Source organism: Lissotriton vulgaris, chromosome 3_1 (assembly GCF_964263255.1).
Source record: "Lissotriton vulgaris chromosome 3_1, aLisVul1.2, whole genome shotgun sequence".
In the NCBI taxonomy this organism is placed as follows: domain Eukaryota; kingdom Metazoa; phylum Chordata; class Amphibia; order Caudata; family Salamandridae; genus Lissotriton; species Lissotriton vulgaris.
In genome coordinates this window covers 492519375-492533715 of record NC_141689.1, presented here as the reverse complement: position 1 = coordinate 492533715, position 14341 = coordinate 492519375, and the positions used below count along the sequence as shown (strand labels likewise).

The 14341-nt window shown below is 44.8% G+C and overlaps 1 protein-coding gene across 1 annotated transcript in view; it reads left to right on the top strand.

Annotated features, from left to right (window-relative positions):
* Positions 1-341: 341 nt before the first annotated feature.
* Positions 342-14341, top strand: part of CMYA5 (cardiomyopathy associated 5) — a 386731-nt gene continuing 372731 nt past the window's right edge. Inside the window, exon 1 of the mRNA XM_086960732.1 lies at positions 342-547. Within this exon, the coding sequence (XP_086816858.1) occupies positions 441-547 (107 nt within the window). The 5' untranslated portion in view covers positions 342-440. The remainder of the gene's footprint in view (positions 548-14341) is intronic.

The following is a 14341-nucleotide window of genomic DNA, read 5'->3' as shown; positions in this document are numbered from 1 at the left end:
TCACATAGGGGAGACTCATTGGCTCTGCCAATGCTTGTTCTTGATCGGTGCAATTCATGACAGGCATGTATGCCATTCAATGGTTAAACGGAAATTATAGAATTGTAGGCACTCACTGTCTAAGAATGCCTGTGTGCTATTGACTCTCCCATCAAAAGTACTGACGACCCCAAAGGCGATTTACCTGGGCAGTTAAAGTCAGGGCGTTGAAAGCAGAGCCCAGGTCAAACAAGCACTTGGCCCGACCCAGCGCTGCGCTGAAGCCAGGGGAGGGCGAGAGGGAGCCTGTCCGAAGCAAAACTCGGTGGTGTTGCTGTATAACTTTCTCGAATGCTATTTAAAGCCCCTCCTGAGTCAGGAGAACTGAAGCTGCCGGAATGAGTAGTCTCTTCCAGCTCCCCGGGCAGCGGCCGAGGGAGGAATAAACTCTGCGCCAGAACATGGAGGGCCCGCATCCCGCAGACTGCGACCACGCGTCCGAGGTGTCCTTCTCGCTGGAGGACGAGGCGGCGCTGGAGCCCGGGGAGGCGCAGCAACTATCGGACAGGTAAGCGCTCGCTGGGATAGGCGGGGCGCCTCGTTAGTACAGCGGCGCTATAAAGACACACCTGCTGCCAGCGAGGGTCGTTGCGCCTCTGCCTCCCGAGACACTGGCACGCTTCTCGGAACGCTTCAAAAAAGTGAAGAGGGCAGTACCAACCGCTCTTCAGCATTTCCGTTATTCATTTTAATGGAGGGAACTTTCGCCCTTCAGCAAGGCAGAAATACATTCACGAGGGCAAGTGAAACACAACTTTCGGAATACTTGCAGTTGTAGCCATACAGACACCGGCTGCTGCCTGCAAGGGCGTTGTGTACGTTGTATCTTTCCAGGCTGTGCGCTCCGGCGCTGTGGCATGGCGGCCTCTAGATTCTTCTATTTAAAGAGCCTCTGACAAGTTCGCCAGCTGGGAGTCTCTGCGACTGACGTCTGTAAACATGTTGAGGGTCTGTGTGTTTTTTTCTTTTCCACTCTGTAGCGCCTGGTGCATGACTGGAGTGGAACAGCAGCTGAATAAATAAGTAATTTTGGCACCAACCTGGGTCTGTGCTCCACGTTTCTTTCTGTGTGAGAAAGTGCAAGCAACCTGCTCGTGGGAGTGGAGTGGCGAGGATATATATATATATATATATATATATATATATATATATATATAATTTTATTTTTTTTCACTTAAAAAACCGTAGGTTTCAGGCCTTATATAGTTAAGAATTAGCATTTAAAAAAACCATTGACATTGCTCCTATATAGTTAGTTGTACTAACTATATTTCGCGCACCTGCAATCCACTGCTGATGATGTCACATATTACATCATTCATGACATGGTCAGTGACATCACTGATGACATCTCAAATGACATCACTGATGACATCTCATTTGACATCACTGATGACATCATCCAGTGACTGTGTGTTTCTGTAAAGTTTAAATATGTTTTACATATTGAAGAATGAGTGTCTGGATGAAGGATTTAGTAGGTGTGTAACTGACTGTATGAGTGAGTGATTCAATGTGTCTTACTAAATGCATGGGTTAGTGACTAAACTGTCTGAATCTGTGCAGCAGTATGTCTGTTGCTGTGTAAGCTGCTGCATGTGTTGATCAGTAGCTATATGAGTGGCTATATGGGTTTTGATTGGTTGCCCAAGTATTTGAATGGGAGACTGAGTGTGTGTGTGGGTGGCTGGGAGGTGTGTGACGCTGTGCATAGATGTGTGAGCAGTTGATTCACTAGGTGTATGAGTTCAAGAGTGCATGTGGAAACAGCTATATGGGCGGTTGACTGTGTGCATGGGTGTGTTGGTGAGTGAATGGATATCTCAGTGCTACATGTCCAAGTAAGTACATATGTAAAACACAGTGCATGTGAGAGTTGGCATATATAAATTACTATACATGAGAGCCAGTGAATGTGCGAGTGGCTGTATGGATCATTGTGTATTTGTATCAGAGATTGTATAAGAGAGTAAGTATGTGTTAGTATATGTTTGAATAAGTAAGGTGTTGTGTGTATAACTGTATAGTTGAGGAATTGGAAGTGTGATTGATTCTTTGCATGACTGACTAGGTGTGTGAGTAACTCCATGGATGAGTGTCAGTGTGTGAGCGTCTGTATAGGTGTATGAGTGCATATGATAGTGTTGTATTGATGAGTGACTGTATGTATGAGTGATTCTATGGGTGAATGAGTGAATGTGTGTGTAGACCTAGGAATCAGTGAGTGCGTATGTAGTAACTGGTATTGGTGTGTCAATGGTTTCAAGGATGGTAGTCTGTATTTAACACTGGGTGTATCAAAGATTATATTAGAGTGTGAGGAGGTGCATCGTATTATCACATGAATGATATCATCAGTGATGTGATCAGTGATGTCATCAGTGATGTCATCAGTGATGTCATTTTAGATGTCATCAGTGATGTCATCAGTGATGTCACTGACCATGTTATGAATGATGTAACATGTGACATCATCAGCAGTGGATTGCGGGTGCGCGAAATATAGTTAGTACAACTAACTATATAGGAGCAATTTGAATGGTTTTTTAAATGCTAATTCCTAACTATATAAGGCCTGAAACCTATGGTTTTTAAGTGAATTTGCAAGGTTTTTTAAATGCTAATTCCTAACTATAATACTGTATAAGGCCTGAAACCTATGGTTTTTTAAGTGAATTTTCAAGGTTTTTTAAATGCTAATTCCTAACTATATAAGGCCTGAAACCTATGGTTTTTTCAGTAAATTTGCAAGGTTTTTTAAATGCTAATTCCTACCTATAGCAGGCGTGAAACCTATATTTTTTTTCAATAAATTTCAAAGGTTTTGTAAATGCAAATTCTATTAGCGGATAACGTTTATAAATGTTATTATCCTTATGTGACCACCTGAGCAGCCATCTTGTTTCTCAGGAGAAGTGAGGCACAAGAGAGCACAAAACAAGAGTGGAAAACGTGAAAAGGGGGCAGGGTAGAGACCCCCTGACCCCTAGCCCTTCTCAGGGGGTCCCAGAAGGACCACCAAGTGCAAAAAAGAGATATTTTTTTAATCGCGGGGTACGCGTACGGTGTGCCTACCCCTCGATTTTTTCAAATTTTTTTTTTTTTGCCTTTGGGGGTCCTTCTGGGACCCCCTGAGAAGGGCTAGAGGGTTGGGGGGTCTCTACCCTGCCCCCTTTTCATGTTTTCCACTCTTGTTTTGGGCTCTCTTGTGCCTCAGTTCTCCTGAAAAACAAGATGGTGGCCAACACTTCCTGGTTTGGACAGTTTGGAATGTTGACAGTCGACTGCCAGCCAATCAGAAACTCGCTCGCGCACGTAAGGGTACGCGTACGGTGAGCGCATATAGATATATATTTTGCTCAAATTCAATTTTCTCAACAACTACTGGAGGGATTTTCACCAAATATAGAAAAGGCACTACTGCATACCTGTCCCTACCATTTTGCCAAGTTTGGTGTAATTCCGTTCAGCCGCTCGGGCTGTAGCCGTGTCTAAAGGTCCCATAGAAAATGCCATTTGAAACATTTCAAATTCAATTTTCTCAATAACTACTGGAGGGATTTTCACCAAACATAGCAAAGGCACATGTGCATACCAGGTCCTACCATTTTTCCAAGTTTGGTGTAATTCCATTCAGCCGTTCGGGCTGTAGCCGTGTCTAAAGGTCCCTATGGAAATTAACATGGGGAAAACACGTTTTGGGACCCCCCTTTCGGCCCCCGCTTGACGAATCCCCCCGAAACTTTCAGGGAAGGAGCAGAGCAGAGCTGGCCAAAATTCTGGAAAATTACACGCAGATTCCTCAATTGGCGCCAAAGTTATTCCCAATAGAATGTTGAGCGCATATAAATATATAATTTGCTCAAATTCAATTTTCTCAACAACTACTGGAGGGATTTTCACCAAATATAGAAAAGGCACTACTGCATACCTGTCCCTACAATTTTGCCAAGTTTGGTGTGATTCCGTTCAGCCGTTCGGGTTGTAGCCCTGTCTAAAGGTCCAATAGAAAAGGCCATTTGAAAAATTTCAAATTCCATTTTCTCAAGAACTACTGGAGGGATTTTCACCAAACATAGCAAAGGCACATCTGCATACCAGCCCCTACCATTTTGCCAAGTTTGGTGTAATTCCATTCAGCCGTTCGGGCTGTAGCCGTGTCTAAAGGTCCCTATGGAAATTAACATGGGGAAAACACGTTTTGGGACCCCCCTTTTTTCTCAGCCCCTGCTTGACGAATCCCCCCGAAACTTTCAGGGAAGAAGCGGAGCGTAGATGAGCAAATTTAAGGAATATTACATGCAGATTCCTCAATTGGCGCCAAAGTTATTCCTAATAGAATGTTGGGGATTTCCTATGGTAACTAGGTCCTAACTATATATACCTACTGGCGACCGCCAGTAGATAATATATATATATATATATATATGTATATATATATATATATATATATATATATATATATAATATATATATATAGCTTCACGTAGCAGGCAGTTTTCTCACTTGCAGAATAAGAGGCACACTCGGAGTTGTATTGTAAGGCTGGAAATGCTTTATTTGGTGCTTAAAGTCCTCTCCCCTCCATATCGACAGACGCGTTTCGCCTCGCGGCTTTCTCAATATATATATATTATTTTTTTAATTCCCAGCACGTGTGGGCAACGGGGAGAAGATTGTATCGTTTCTGAAAAACAAGACTGTTCCTTTTCACAACGTGTCTGGCCAGTGCAACAGTAGTCAACAAGCACCCTACGAATGTGAGGTTGGATTGGTGCACTTCGCGGTTAAGGGTCACACAGTTTGCAGCGCTTCATTGGGGCACAGCAAATACCTCATAACGGATGGCACTACCTCGTTCTTCTCACCTAGGTTTTAGAGCATTTACATGAGCACCAGTTGCATTCCAGACGGATACATTCATTTTTGGGCACGGGGACATTAAGTGATTTGCCCGGAATCTGAGGACGTTTGAGCCTGCCGCCAGACTCGAATCTGGTTCCCCAGCTTCAAAGTCAGCCGCCCTGGCCCTTAAGCCACTCCCTCCCCCCTTTCCACCCATGCCCCCTGCATGACGGTCACTCTGGAGAACCCATGGGTTGATGCCCTGCTTGCTTGTTATCCTGAATGCATCTTGCCCCTCCCCATTTAAAATAATTCACACCCTCTTCGGACTACTGAGAGACCAGTGGCGGCTCCTGTGCTAAGGCGGAGGAGCGTCGCCCTATTGCTTCGTAGCAGTGAAGTAAAGGAGAGATAAAATGGTAATAACTTGCATTATTATCATTTTAGGTTTCCTCTGCTACAGCTTTGCATTTGGGGCGGGGCCGCTCAGAAGACAGTGGAGGAGTGATTTGCCCGCTCCTAAGAGCACCTGACTGTTGGGCCGGCCACACATTTAGGCGCACTTATCATCTTCTCCATGCAGGCTGCATTACAGCCTTCGTGGAGAACCTGCCCAGGCAGAGCGCCGATCCACGATGCTCAGACCAATATGATTGGCTATCGGGACGCTGGGTGCTTCCTGCTTCCTGCATCCTGCTGCGGGACCAGAGTCAAGACAGGAAGAAGAGGACGAAGGAGAGGTGGCAGCAGGCTGGCTGTCACAGGTAAGTATTTTTTTTTGTTGAAAACTTTATTCTTCCTCCCCTGACCCACCACCCGGGTCCGGTAGTAGTCCTACTGGATCCCCACATCCTAAACTTGCTCTATGAGTGTAATCGGATTCTTTGTGGTTCTTGTTGAGCGTTAAACAATCACTTCTTCTATGTTTTCCAGATACCTAGTGCTTGGCTGTTCCATAGAATGGTCCCTCTGCACTTGATGCAGTAGGGTTGTGATCGATGCTACGATAGCAGAAGGAGTAGACACCCATTTTTAGGTTTCGCGTCCACAGCACTTGCACTGTGCTTGTGAAATCTATTGTTTTTAATGTAAACTTAAAAGAGGCTTACATCCCGCCCTCTCTCTTTCCTGGCTTTTCATTGGTTCCTGTGCTTGCTACTTACTTTTCCTCCATTTCTATTGGCAGTAGCATATTTTCTTGCATTTACCAATGCTTGCTCCTCGTCTGCTTCCCTTATCAGTTTCCCATAGCCAAAATAGTGTTAACATCCTCTTTGGTGGAACTATTTTTCCACAAAGTTTTGCCTCTTTCTGCTTTTTCGTCTTGCAGCAGTTTATATTGTACCACTTGGGAGAGATTATGTGATTTGCCCAGAATCACAGGATGTAGCACTGCCGAGACTCGACCGAGATTCCCAGTTCCCGATTCAGCAGATCTGGCCACATCCTTTTCACTACCGTAATGCTTGTCAAGGAGCTCTTTTCATCGTCCCTTCGTCCCGGAAGGTGATTGATAAAACAGCTTATTATGCATCATGTAGGTGAAACCGATGCGTTACCAATGCTTGTAAAATTTAGATGGGTTACAGTACCAATATCATGACATTTAGCTGCAGTTGATTTCCCTAGTTCAGCTGAAAAGTGTCACTGTTATGTTCACCTAGTTTTTACCACTCTGTGGTTTCAGAGGTTCGCTTGGATATTCGGGTGTGCACTTTACTTTGCAGCATGAGTGTGTTCGGTCGTTTTCCTGAAGGGGTTGAAGGAGTGTTTCGATAAGCTCTGAGAACTGTGTTGAGAACATGGTGTAGTGGCATCCTGTTACCTTCTGATTGTTGTTCAGTCTTCTATAGGGTTGCAATGAATCGCTCCACCATGTCATTTGCCTATAGTTAGAGTGGAGGGATCTTTCAATGGTTGACATCCAGGAATCGAGGTGTGTGGCATACTGAAAATTCTCATTCATTAAATGCTGGTTGTTTTGTGTATTTAAGATCTCGGGGATGCTCCTGATAGCAAATAAGTTATCAAGGGCAGGATTACCACTGATGCACTGGTCAGTGATAGCTGTTTCAACAAAGGGGACCTGGAATATTGATCCATAAGCACCACAAGGTATTTTCTGGACTTTATGGATCCAAAGAAGTCCACACTAGTCTGGTTCCAAGTACTGTCAGGTAGGTCAGACATTTGCATTGGGGGTGGAGCTTCTTTTCAACTTGTTATTTGACATGTGTGACACTCTCTCAAGGCAACCTCCACAGTTTGATCAAATAATGGGAACCATACTCCTTTTCTTAGAGACCTCTTGTCGAGTGGGAATCCCAGAATATCTTCATGTTATAGATCTACAAGCTGTTGGTGGTGGAGATTCTTAGAAATGCCAGTCCTTCTTTCTATCAGGAGGATCCTGCAGTTCACTGCTTAATTTGAGCTGGTGCTTTCCAGTGCTTGGCATCTGTACTTAATTGTCAACAACAGCACTAAGGACAGTTGCAAAATGGAGGCGCTGTCTCTCTAATTTTGAGATGCGCACAACCGTTGTTTTAAAATTCAATACACAATAAAAGAAACTAATACCTGCCACCCAAGCCATTTTTATTGCTTTGAGGGTCTGATTTAATCTAAATTGTCACACTTGTCGGAGTGTGATGATTAGTAGTTGTGTTAATCAGTCTGACCCTGTGCCTCATGGGAACAGTCCAGCCCGAACTGCCATATAGCCATGTCTGAACTGGGGTGGCAGAGTGGGCTAAAGAACGGTGATGGATTAAACCCAGATCTTTTGACTGGGTGTGAGTGTTTGATTGATTCAGATGCTCCGCCCATCACCACCCCCTTTTGTAATGATTGTACTAGGAGCATCACAGTCTCGTAGTTAACCACGCGGTTCAAATACACTAGGGTGCCATATAAGTGTCAAACGTGTATCACTCGATGCAGTTGGACATGACGTGATTAAATACGTTTTCTGGATATTACTGAAGACAAACAAGCTTATTGGTGCGTTGCCACAGAACTATCGCGTACTTCACATCGCAGGAGAGTAAAAAAGCGTTTGTTCAAAAACAGGCAACTGTCAATGGTCAAGCACGTCATCCTTCTAGACAAGGTTGTACAAATAGTTTATATGTTGGCAGATTGAAGCCAGTACCTCTCAACACAGGAGGGTAAAAGCGTCAGTACGTGTCAACAATGCATTTCAAGAAACATAGAAAGTCATTTTTAGCAAGAGAGGCAGAGATTACAAGGAAATTATTTAAGGGCATGTTGCAGCCAGTACCTCTCAACGCAGGAGGGTAAAAGCATCGTAAAAAGGACAGAGGCCGAAATATTCGATAGAAGCTTTTAAAGAGAGAATGGAGAAACAAATATGAAGACAGGATAGATTCAGGGACAAATTGTTGCCAGTTGGGCATGGCTGCTTTCCAATTCATTCAGACCATTCACAACCGAGCCAAAAAGGGACATCCATTTAAATTCTCTGATGTTCAGTATAAGTTGGATGTCACCACCCCTGGGTCCCAGGGAGGCCTTTTCAAATACAAGCCAAAGGAGAGATTCAGGGGCATGTCCCATCGTTCTAAAATGTTCAACAAGAGGTGCTCCCACAACCTCACAGCAAATCCTGCTGCAATGCTGTAAAATCCTAGCCTTAATTTTTTGTTGAGTCTGGCCAATGTATATTAAACTGCAGGGGCAGATGATTCCATAAATGACATATTCTGTGTTGCAATTTGTAAACATTTTTAGACTGATCTTTATTTGCCTGTATTCAAAGTCCTTAGTTTGTATGGTCATTGTGCAAGCTTTACAATGCCCACAGCGGTGGTGCCCAATGATGGGGGCAAGATTCCACATAGATTGTAATGTGGGAGGCTCCGGGGTGTCCAGAAAAGATCGGACAATGTGACGAAGGATGCTCTTTACCTTCCGAAAAGAATGCATAGGTGGTACAGGTTGGTCTAAATTGTCTGCCACAAGGCTCCAATGTTTGTTTACGACCGACTTTATGGCATTGCTGCGGGTAGAGAAGGTCGTGACACAGATGATTCTCTGGTTCTGTTCTCTATCTGTTTATGCTAACTCCCTGATCCACAGGACTTATAGTAGGGTGACAACGATTGGTAAGTCATGGTTTACAGGTATAAGTCCTAAATCGGACCTGTGGGCAGACTGATAGAGTGATTAAAATTAGTAAATTGGATAGGCAGGACTACTAGTTCAAAGTGTGAATGTTATATGAGCTCACGGTGAGTATTGGCCAAACTGAGCTAGTTGGTCGCTGCGCACTCTATCACCGGCATGCATCCTGTCTGCTGTGCGGTCACCTCTTGTTGGAGCCACAAGCCATAGACTATTTCGACGTTCGATCTTTATGCTGATTACCTTTATCTGCAGGTACAGGTACTCGTTGTGGGAACGGCGGACCACAGACTTAGTTACAACTATTGGAGACTTTGACCTATTGCAATTTGTGGGATCCGGTACATATTGTGAAGGAAAGCACAACTGTTGTTTCTAATTCAATGTCTGCTTACAGACATTAGATTCTTCGTTTACACATTTACTTCCGGTATGCTGTGCTTTGGGGTGCCGGGTTTCTTTGCCTATACTTCCTAGCCTTGAGAAAGTCCGTTGGTTGAAACACGTGTCGGCTGCCAGTGTGTTTTTGTACATGATTCGTTAGAGAAGAAAAGAATAAGAGAATAAAGAGAAGGGAATGTTTTACAGATTTCCTGTGATCACTACGTTGGTTACTGCCTATACTACAATATGGACTCATTTGGTGAGCCTTGTGCATGTCATTTGTGAACTCGACTGAGACATTTTTCCTTAGCGTTCTTTGTCTCCTTGAGGGTGGAGTCTACAATATGGTCTCATTTGGTGAGCCTACCTTAGTTATACCATTTCGAGGGCAATGTACCACACCTAAATAATGCAAATCTATGTGTTCTCCTTCAGTGATTGGTTGGACAGACGAGAAGAGGTCATCACACCATACTAAGATGATGTAATTTCAATTCGAATCATATTGATTGAATCCCCACCCACAATTTACTTTCCCATGATTTTATTCTGCCCAACAATATTGGTACACATTTTGAATACATTGTATTTGGTAGCTTCCTTTCTAGATGTCAGATGATCAGGTTCCCAGGCACATCGTGGGTAAGAAGTGGGTTGGCAGGGTTTCAATGCCAGTGCTTCAACAAATTCAGAGTCAGAGTACGCATGTGCAGAAAATCCAAGATGGAAGATGTGTCAGTGATCAGGCCCAAAGTATGAGCTAGTAGCAAAATCAAAAAGAAACATTTTAGAATACAGAAATAAATGAATGCACTGTATACCATTTATCTCTACTCTATTCCCATTACTTTATTTTAACTTGTGCATTAATGATTAAGCCGAACTAACAAGTTTAGTACAAGCTGCAGCATAAGCATTAGCATGTGAAATTTAAGCAGCCATTTCTGGCACTAGTGCGCAGAAGCAAAGTTATTCCACCAAACAGAGAGGTACGTCATGCCACGTAGATTTGTCAGACGCATGTGCAGAAGGTTTCCCGCGTTTTCGGCAGCCATTTTAATGCATTAGAGTTACTGTTTATTTATTTATTTATAAAGTTTTATATAGCGTGAACTTGACCCAAGAAGGTATCAGAGCGCTTTACATTTAGGATTGTTGCGTTACAAGTTACATCAGATACAAGAGCATAGTAAGGTACAGTACACATAAACATGTTTCAATAATTCGTAGGAGGGAGGGGAGGAAGGGGTAAAAGCGGGGAGACGAGGAGGAACAATGCCCAATGTCCGGCTGGGTAGGTGAAGGTCAAGGGGGAAAACCAGGGCCAGACTCCTCATTAGCTGTCAAGCAGCACATAGGCAAGCGTACCCTAGATGCTAGAAATGCTGTGTAGTGCAAATATAAATAAACAAAACATGTTAGTTAATATATTATAAGTTATTTAGAGAGGGCTGAATACAAGCAAGTTTCGGAATATGTGAATCCGTGCTCCATCACCGGCTCTCTTTCTCTCCAGGCTTATCAGGACTTTTTGACAAGTTGGTCTCTGTCAAGTCAAGTCATAAAATTTGTATAGCGCACTACATACCCAGAGGGTTTCAAGGCGCTTAGGAAGTGGAGGAGGATTATTTGTCAAATATCCACGTTTTAAGCTGCTTTCTGAACGCTAGGTGGTTCTGGGTGAGGCGCAGGTAAGCGGGGAGTGAGTTCCATGTTTTAGCAGCCAGGTATGAAAAGGATCTGCCTCCCATGGTGGTCTTGTTGATGCGAGGTACAGTGGCGAGGGCTTGGCTGGAAGACCGTAGTTGGCGGGGGGGGGTGTAGAAGGACAGTCGAGAGTTGAGGCAATCTGGTCCGATGTCGTAGAGTGATTTGTGTGCGTGGGTAAGCAGTCGGAAAGTGATCCTCTTATTGACGGGTAGCCAGTGGAGGTCTTTAAGGTGACCAGAGATGTGTTCGTTGTGTGGGATGTCTAATATGAGCCTGGCTGATGCGTTTTGGATTCGTTGGAGTTTTTTCTGGAGTTTTGCGGTAGTACCCGCGTAGAGGGTGTTTCCGTAGTCCAGTCGGCTCGTGACCAGAGCGTGGGTGACTGTTTTCCTTGTTTCGGAGGGAATCCAGCGAAATGTTTTTCTGAGAATGCGAAGAATGTTGAAGCATGAAGAGGATACGGCGCTGACTTGTCTGTTCATCGAAAGTGAGGAATCCAGGATAACGCCTAGGTTCCGTGCGTGGTCTGTCGGGATGGGTGCTTTTCCGAGGGCTTCCGGCCACCAGGAGTCGTCCCATGAAGAGGGGGAAGTACCTAAGATGAGGACTTCTGTTTTGTCTGAGTTCAGTTTCAGACGGCTTTGTTTCATCCATTCGGCAACTTCTTTCATTCCTTCGTGTAGGTTAGTTTTGGCGGTGCTGGGGTCATTGGTGAGAGAGAGGATTAGTTGAGTGTCGTCCGCGTAGGAGATGATGTTGAGGTTGTGTTGTCGTGCGATGGCCGCGAGGGGGCTCATGTATACGTTGAAGAGGGTGGGACTGAGTGAGGATCCTTGAGGTACGCCGCAGATGACTTCAGAGGCCTCGGACTTGAATGGAGGAAGGCGGACTCTCTGGGTTCTTCCGGTGAGGAGCGAGGTGATCCATTCAAGTGCTTTTCCTTGGATTCCGATGTTATTGAGGCGTTGTAGGAGGGTGCTGTGGCAGACTGTATCGAATGCTGCAGAGAGGTCGAGGAGGATGAGGGCGACTGTGTCTCCATTGTCCAGTAGAGTTCGAATGTCGTCTGTTGCTGCGATGAGGGCGGTCTCAGTGCTATGTTTTGCTCGGAAGCCAGATTGTGAGGGGTCGAGGGATTTGTTGGCTTCGAGGAAAGCGGCGAGTTGGTTGTTGACGGCTTTCTCGATGAATTTGGCCGGGAATGGAAGAAGCGAGATGGGGCGGTAATTTTTGAGTTCGGTGGGGTCCGCTGTTGGTTTTTTCAGAAGGGCGGTGAGTTCAGCGTGTTTCCAGTCTTCTGGGAAGGTGGCGGAGTTGAAGGAGCAGTTGATGACGTCTCGGAGGTGCGGTGCGATGACGGAGTCTGCTTTGTTGAAGATGTGGTGAGGGCATGGGTCTGTGGGGGATCCTGAGTGGATGGTGTCCTCGGTGGAGATTGGGTTCCAAGCGTTAAGGGTGTTCACGGGGGGAAGATGGTCAGCAGATGGTAGGGTGGGTTGGTTTCCGGGTTGGTTGTCAAAGCTGTTGTGGATGTCTGCAATCTTGTTGTGGAAAAAAGAGGCTAGGGAGTCGCAGAGGGTTTGAGAGGGTGTGATGTCGTTGGAGTTGGCCGAGGGATTGGAAAATTCCTTGACGATGTTGAAAAGTTCCTTGCTGTTGTGGGCGTTGTTGTCAAGTCGATCCTTGAATGCTGTTTTCTTGGCTTTTCGGATCAGTTGGTGGTGAGAGCGGGTGGCGCTTTTGAAGGCGTCCTTGGTGCTGGTGGTTGGGTCTTTTTTCCAGGCCTTTTCAAGGGAGCGGCAGAGTTTCTTGGACTTCTTGAGATCATCGTTGAACCATGAGGCTTTCTTGCTGCCAGGTTTGCTTTGACGTTTTTTCAGTGGAGCTAAGGTGTCGGCGGTGTTGGATAACCATAGCGTGAGGTTGGAGGCGGCATCGTTGGCGTTGGAAGAGAAGGCTGGGGAGTTTCGAAGGAGCGATGCGGAGATTTGGTCTGTGGTGATTTTGTTCCAATTTCTTTGCAGGGTAGGTTGGGAGTGGTTGATGGGTTTCGGCTTGTTGTAGATGAAGTGGATGCAGCTGTGGTCGGTCCAGAGGAGATCCGTAGTGTGGCTGAAGGAGACATGGTTGCTGGATGTGAAGATGGGGTCGAGACACCGACAGCACATTTCTTGTCTATACTCAGGCGTGTACCTTTTTCTACAGGTTTTATATAACAGGACTGGGATACATATTCCCACCAGGTGGTTACAGGTGCTCGCCAAATCTTACTCTGTGATGAACCTCTACATTATATTGTGAATGCCGGCAGGTACGGTCACCTCTTGTTGGAGTCACAAGCCATAGACTAACTTAACGTTTGATGTTTACGCTGATTACTTTTATCTGCAGGTACAGGCACTGTATAAAAGCAAAATACAGAAATGTCAAAATGCCTTGTGTAGATGCAATCAAGAGGTCACTGGCTTTTTACACCCTGTCTGGCAGTTCTTGGAAGTTTCTGTGACTTTTATCTCAGTGGCACTATTTTTGGCAAAGTGAAGGATCATCATGTGATGAAAGTGAAGGTCCCTGTTCTTCACCCAAACACACAAGGATAGATGAGAGGCTAATAGGACCTATTAAGAGCCTATTTGCTCTCTAGGAGGGAGGATAACCGAGGGACGGTGAAGGGGAGTCGCATGTTAGCGAAGTAGGTTGAGAAATGCTGATTGCCTAAACTGGGAGATATTTTGATAGGTAAATTATTAACTACTACGAAGTACACAGCATGTCAGTAGACAGCTCATTCTTTGAAATTCCTTGTCACAGAAAGAAATACTGGTAGGAAAGGTAAGATTACAAGCACAGTGTCACATGGATGTCTGCGTTATGAATATTTGGGCAAGATGGAGCTACATCACGTTAATCCCACCGTTAAATACCTCAACAATCCTTTTCCTAAGTGAAGTTCCTTTTTTTAGTTTTTGTTTTATTTCAGAAAAATGCATTAGGTTTTTTGCATACAGGAAAGAAAATATATATAGAGCAATCCATCCAGAGGGTGATACCAATAATCTGAGTGAGAGACAACAGTTTAGTACATAAACAATGAGAGTTGCATCTCAGAGGGAAGGAGGTGTGAGTGTATTGGTTTGAGAATTGTCTCATTTGTGTTGGTGCACCAAATTGTTGGGTTGGTTGCTATTAGAGGATTGTATGGTATCTTGTTTGTATG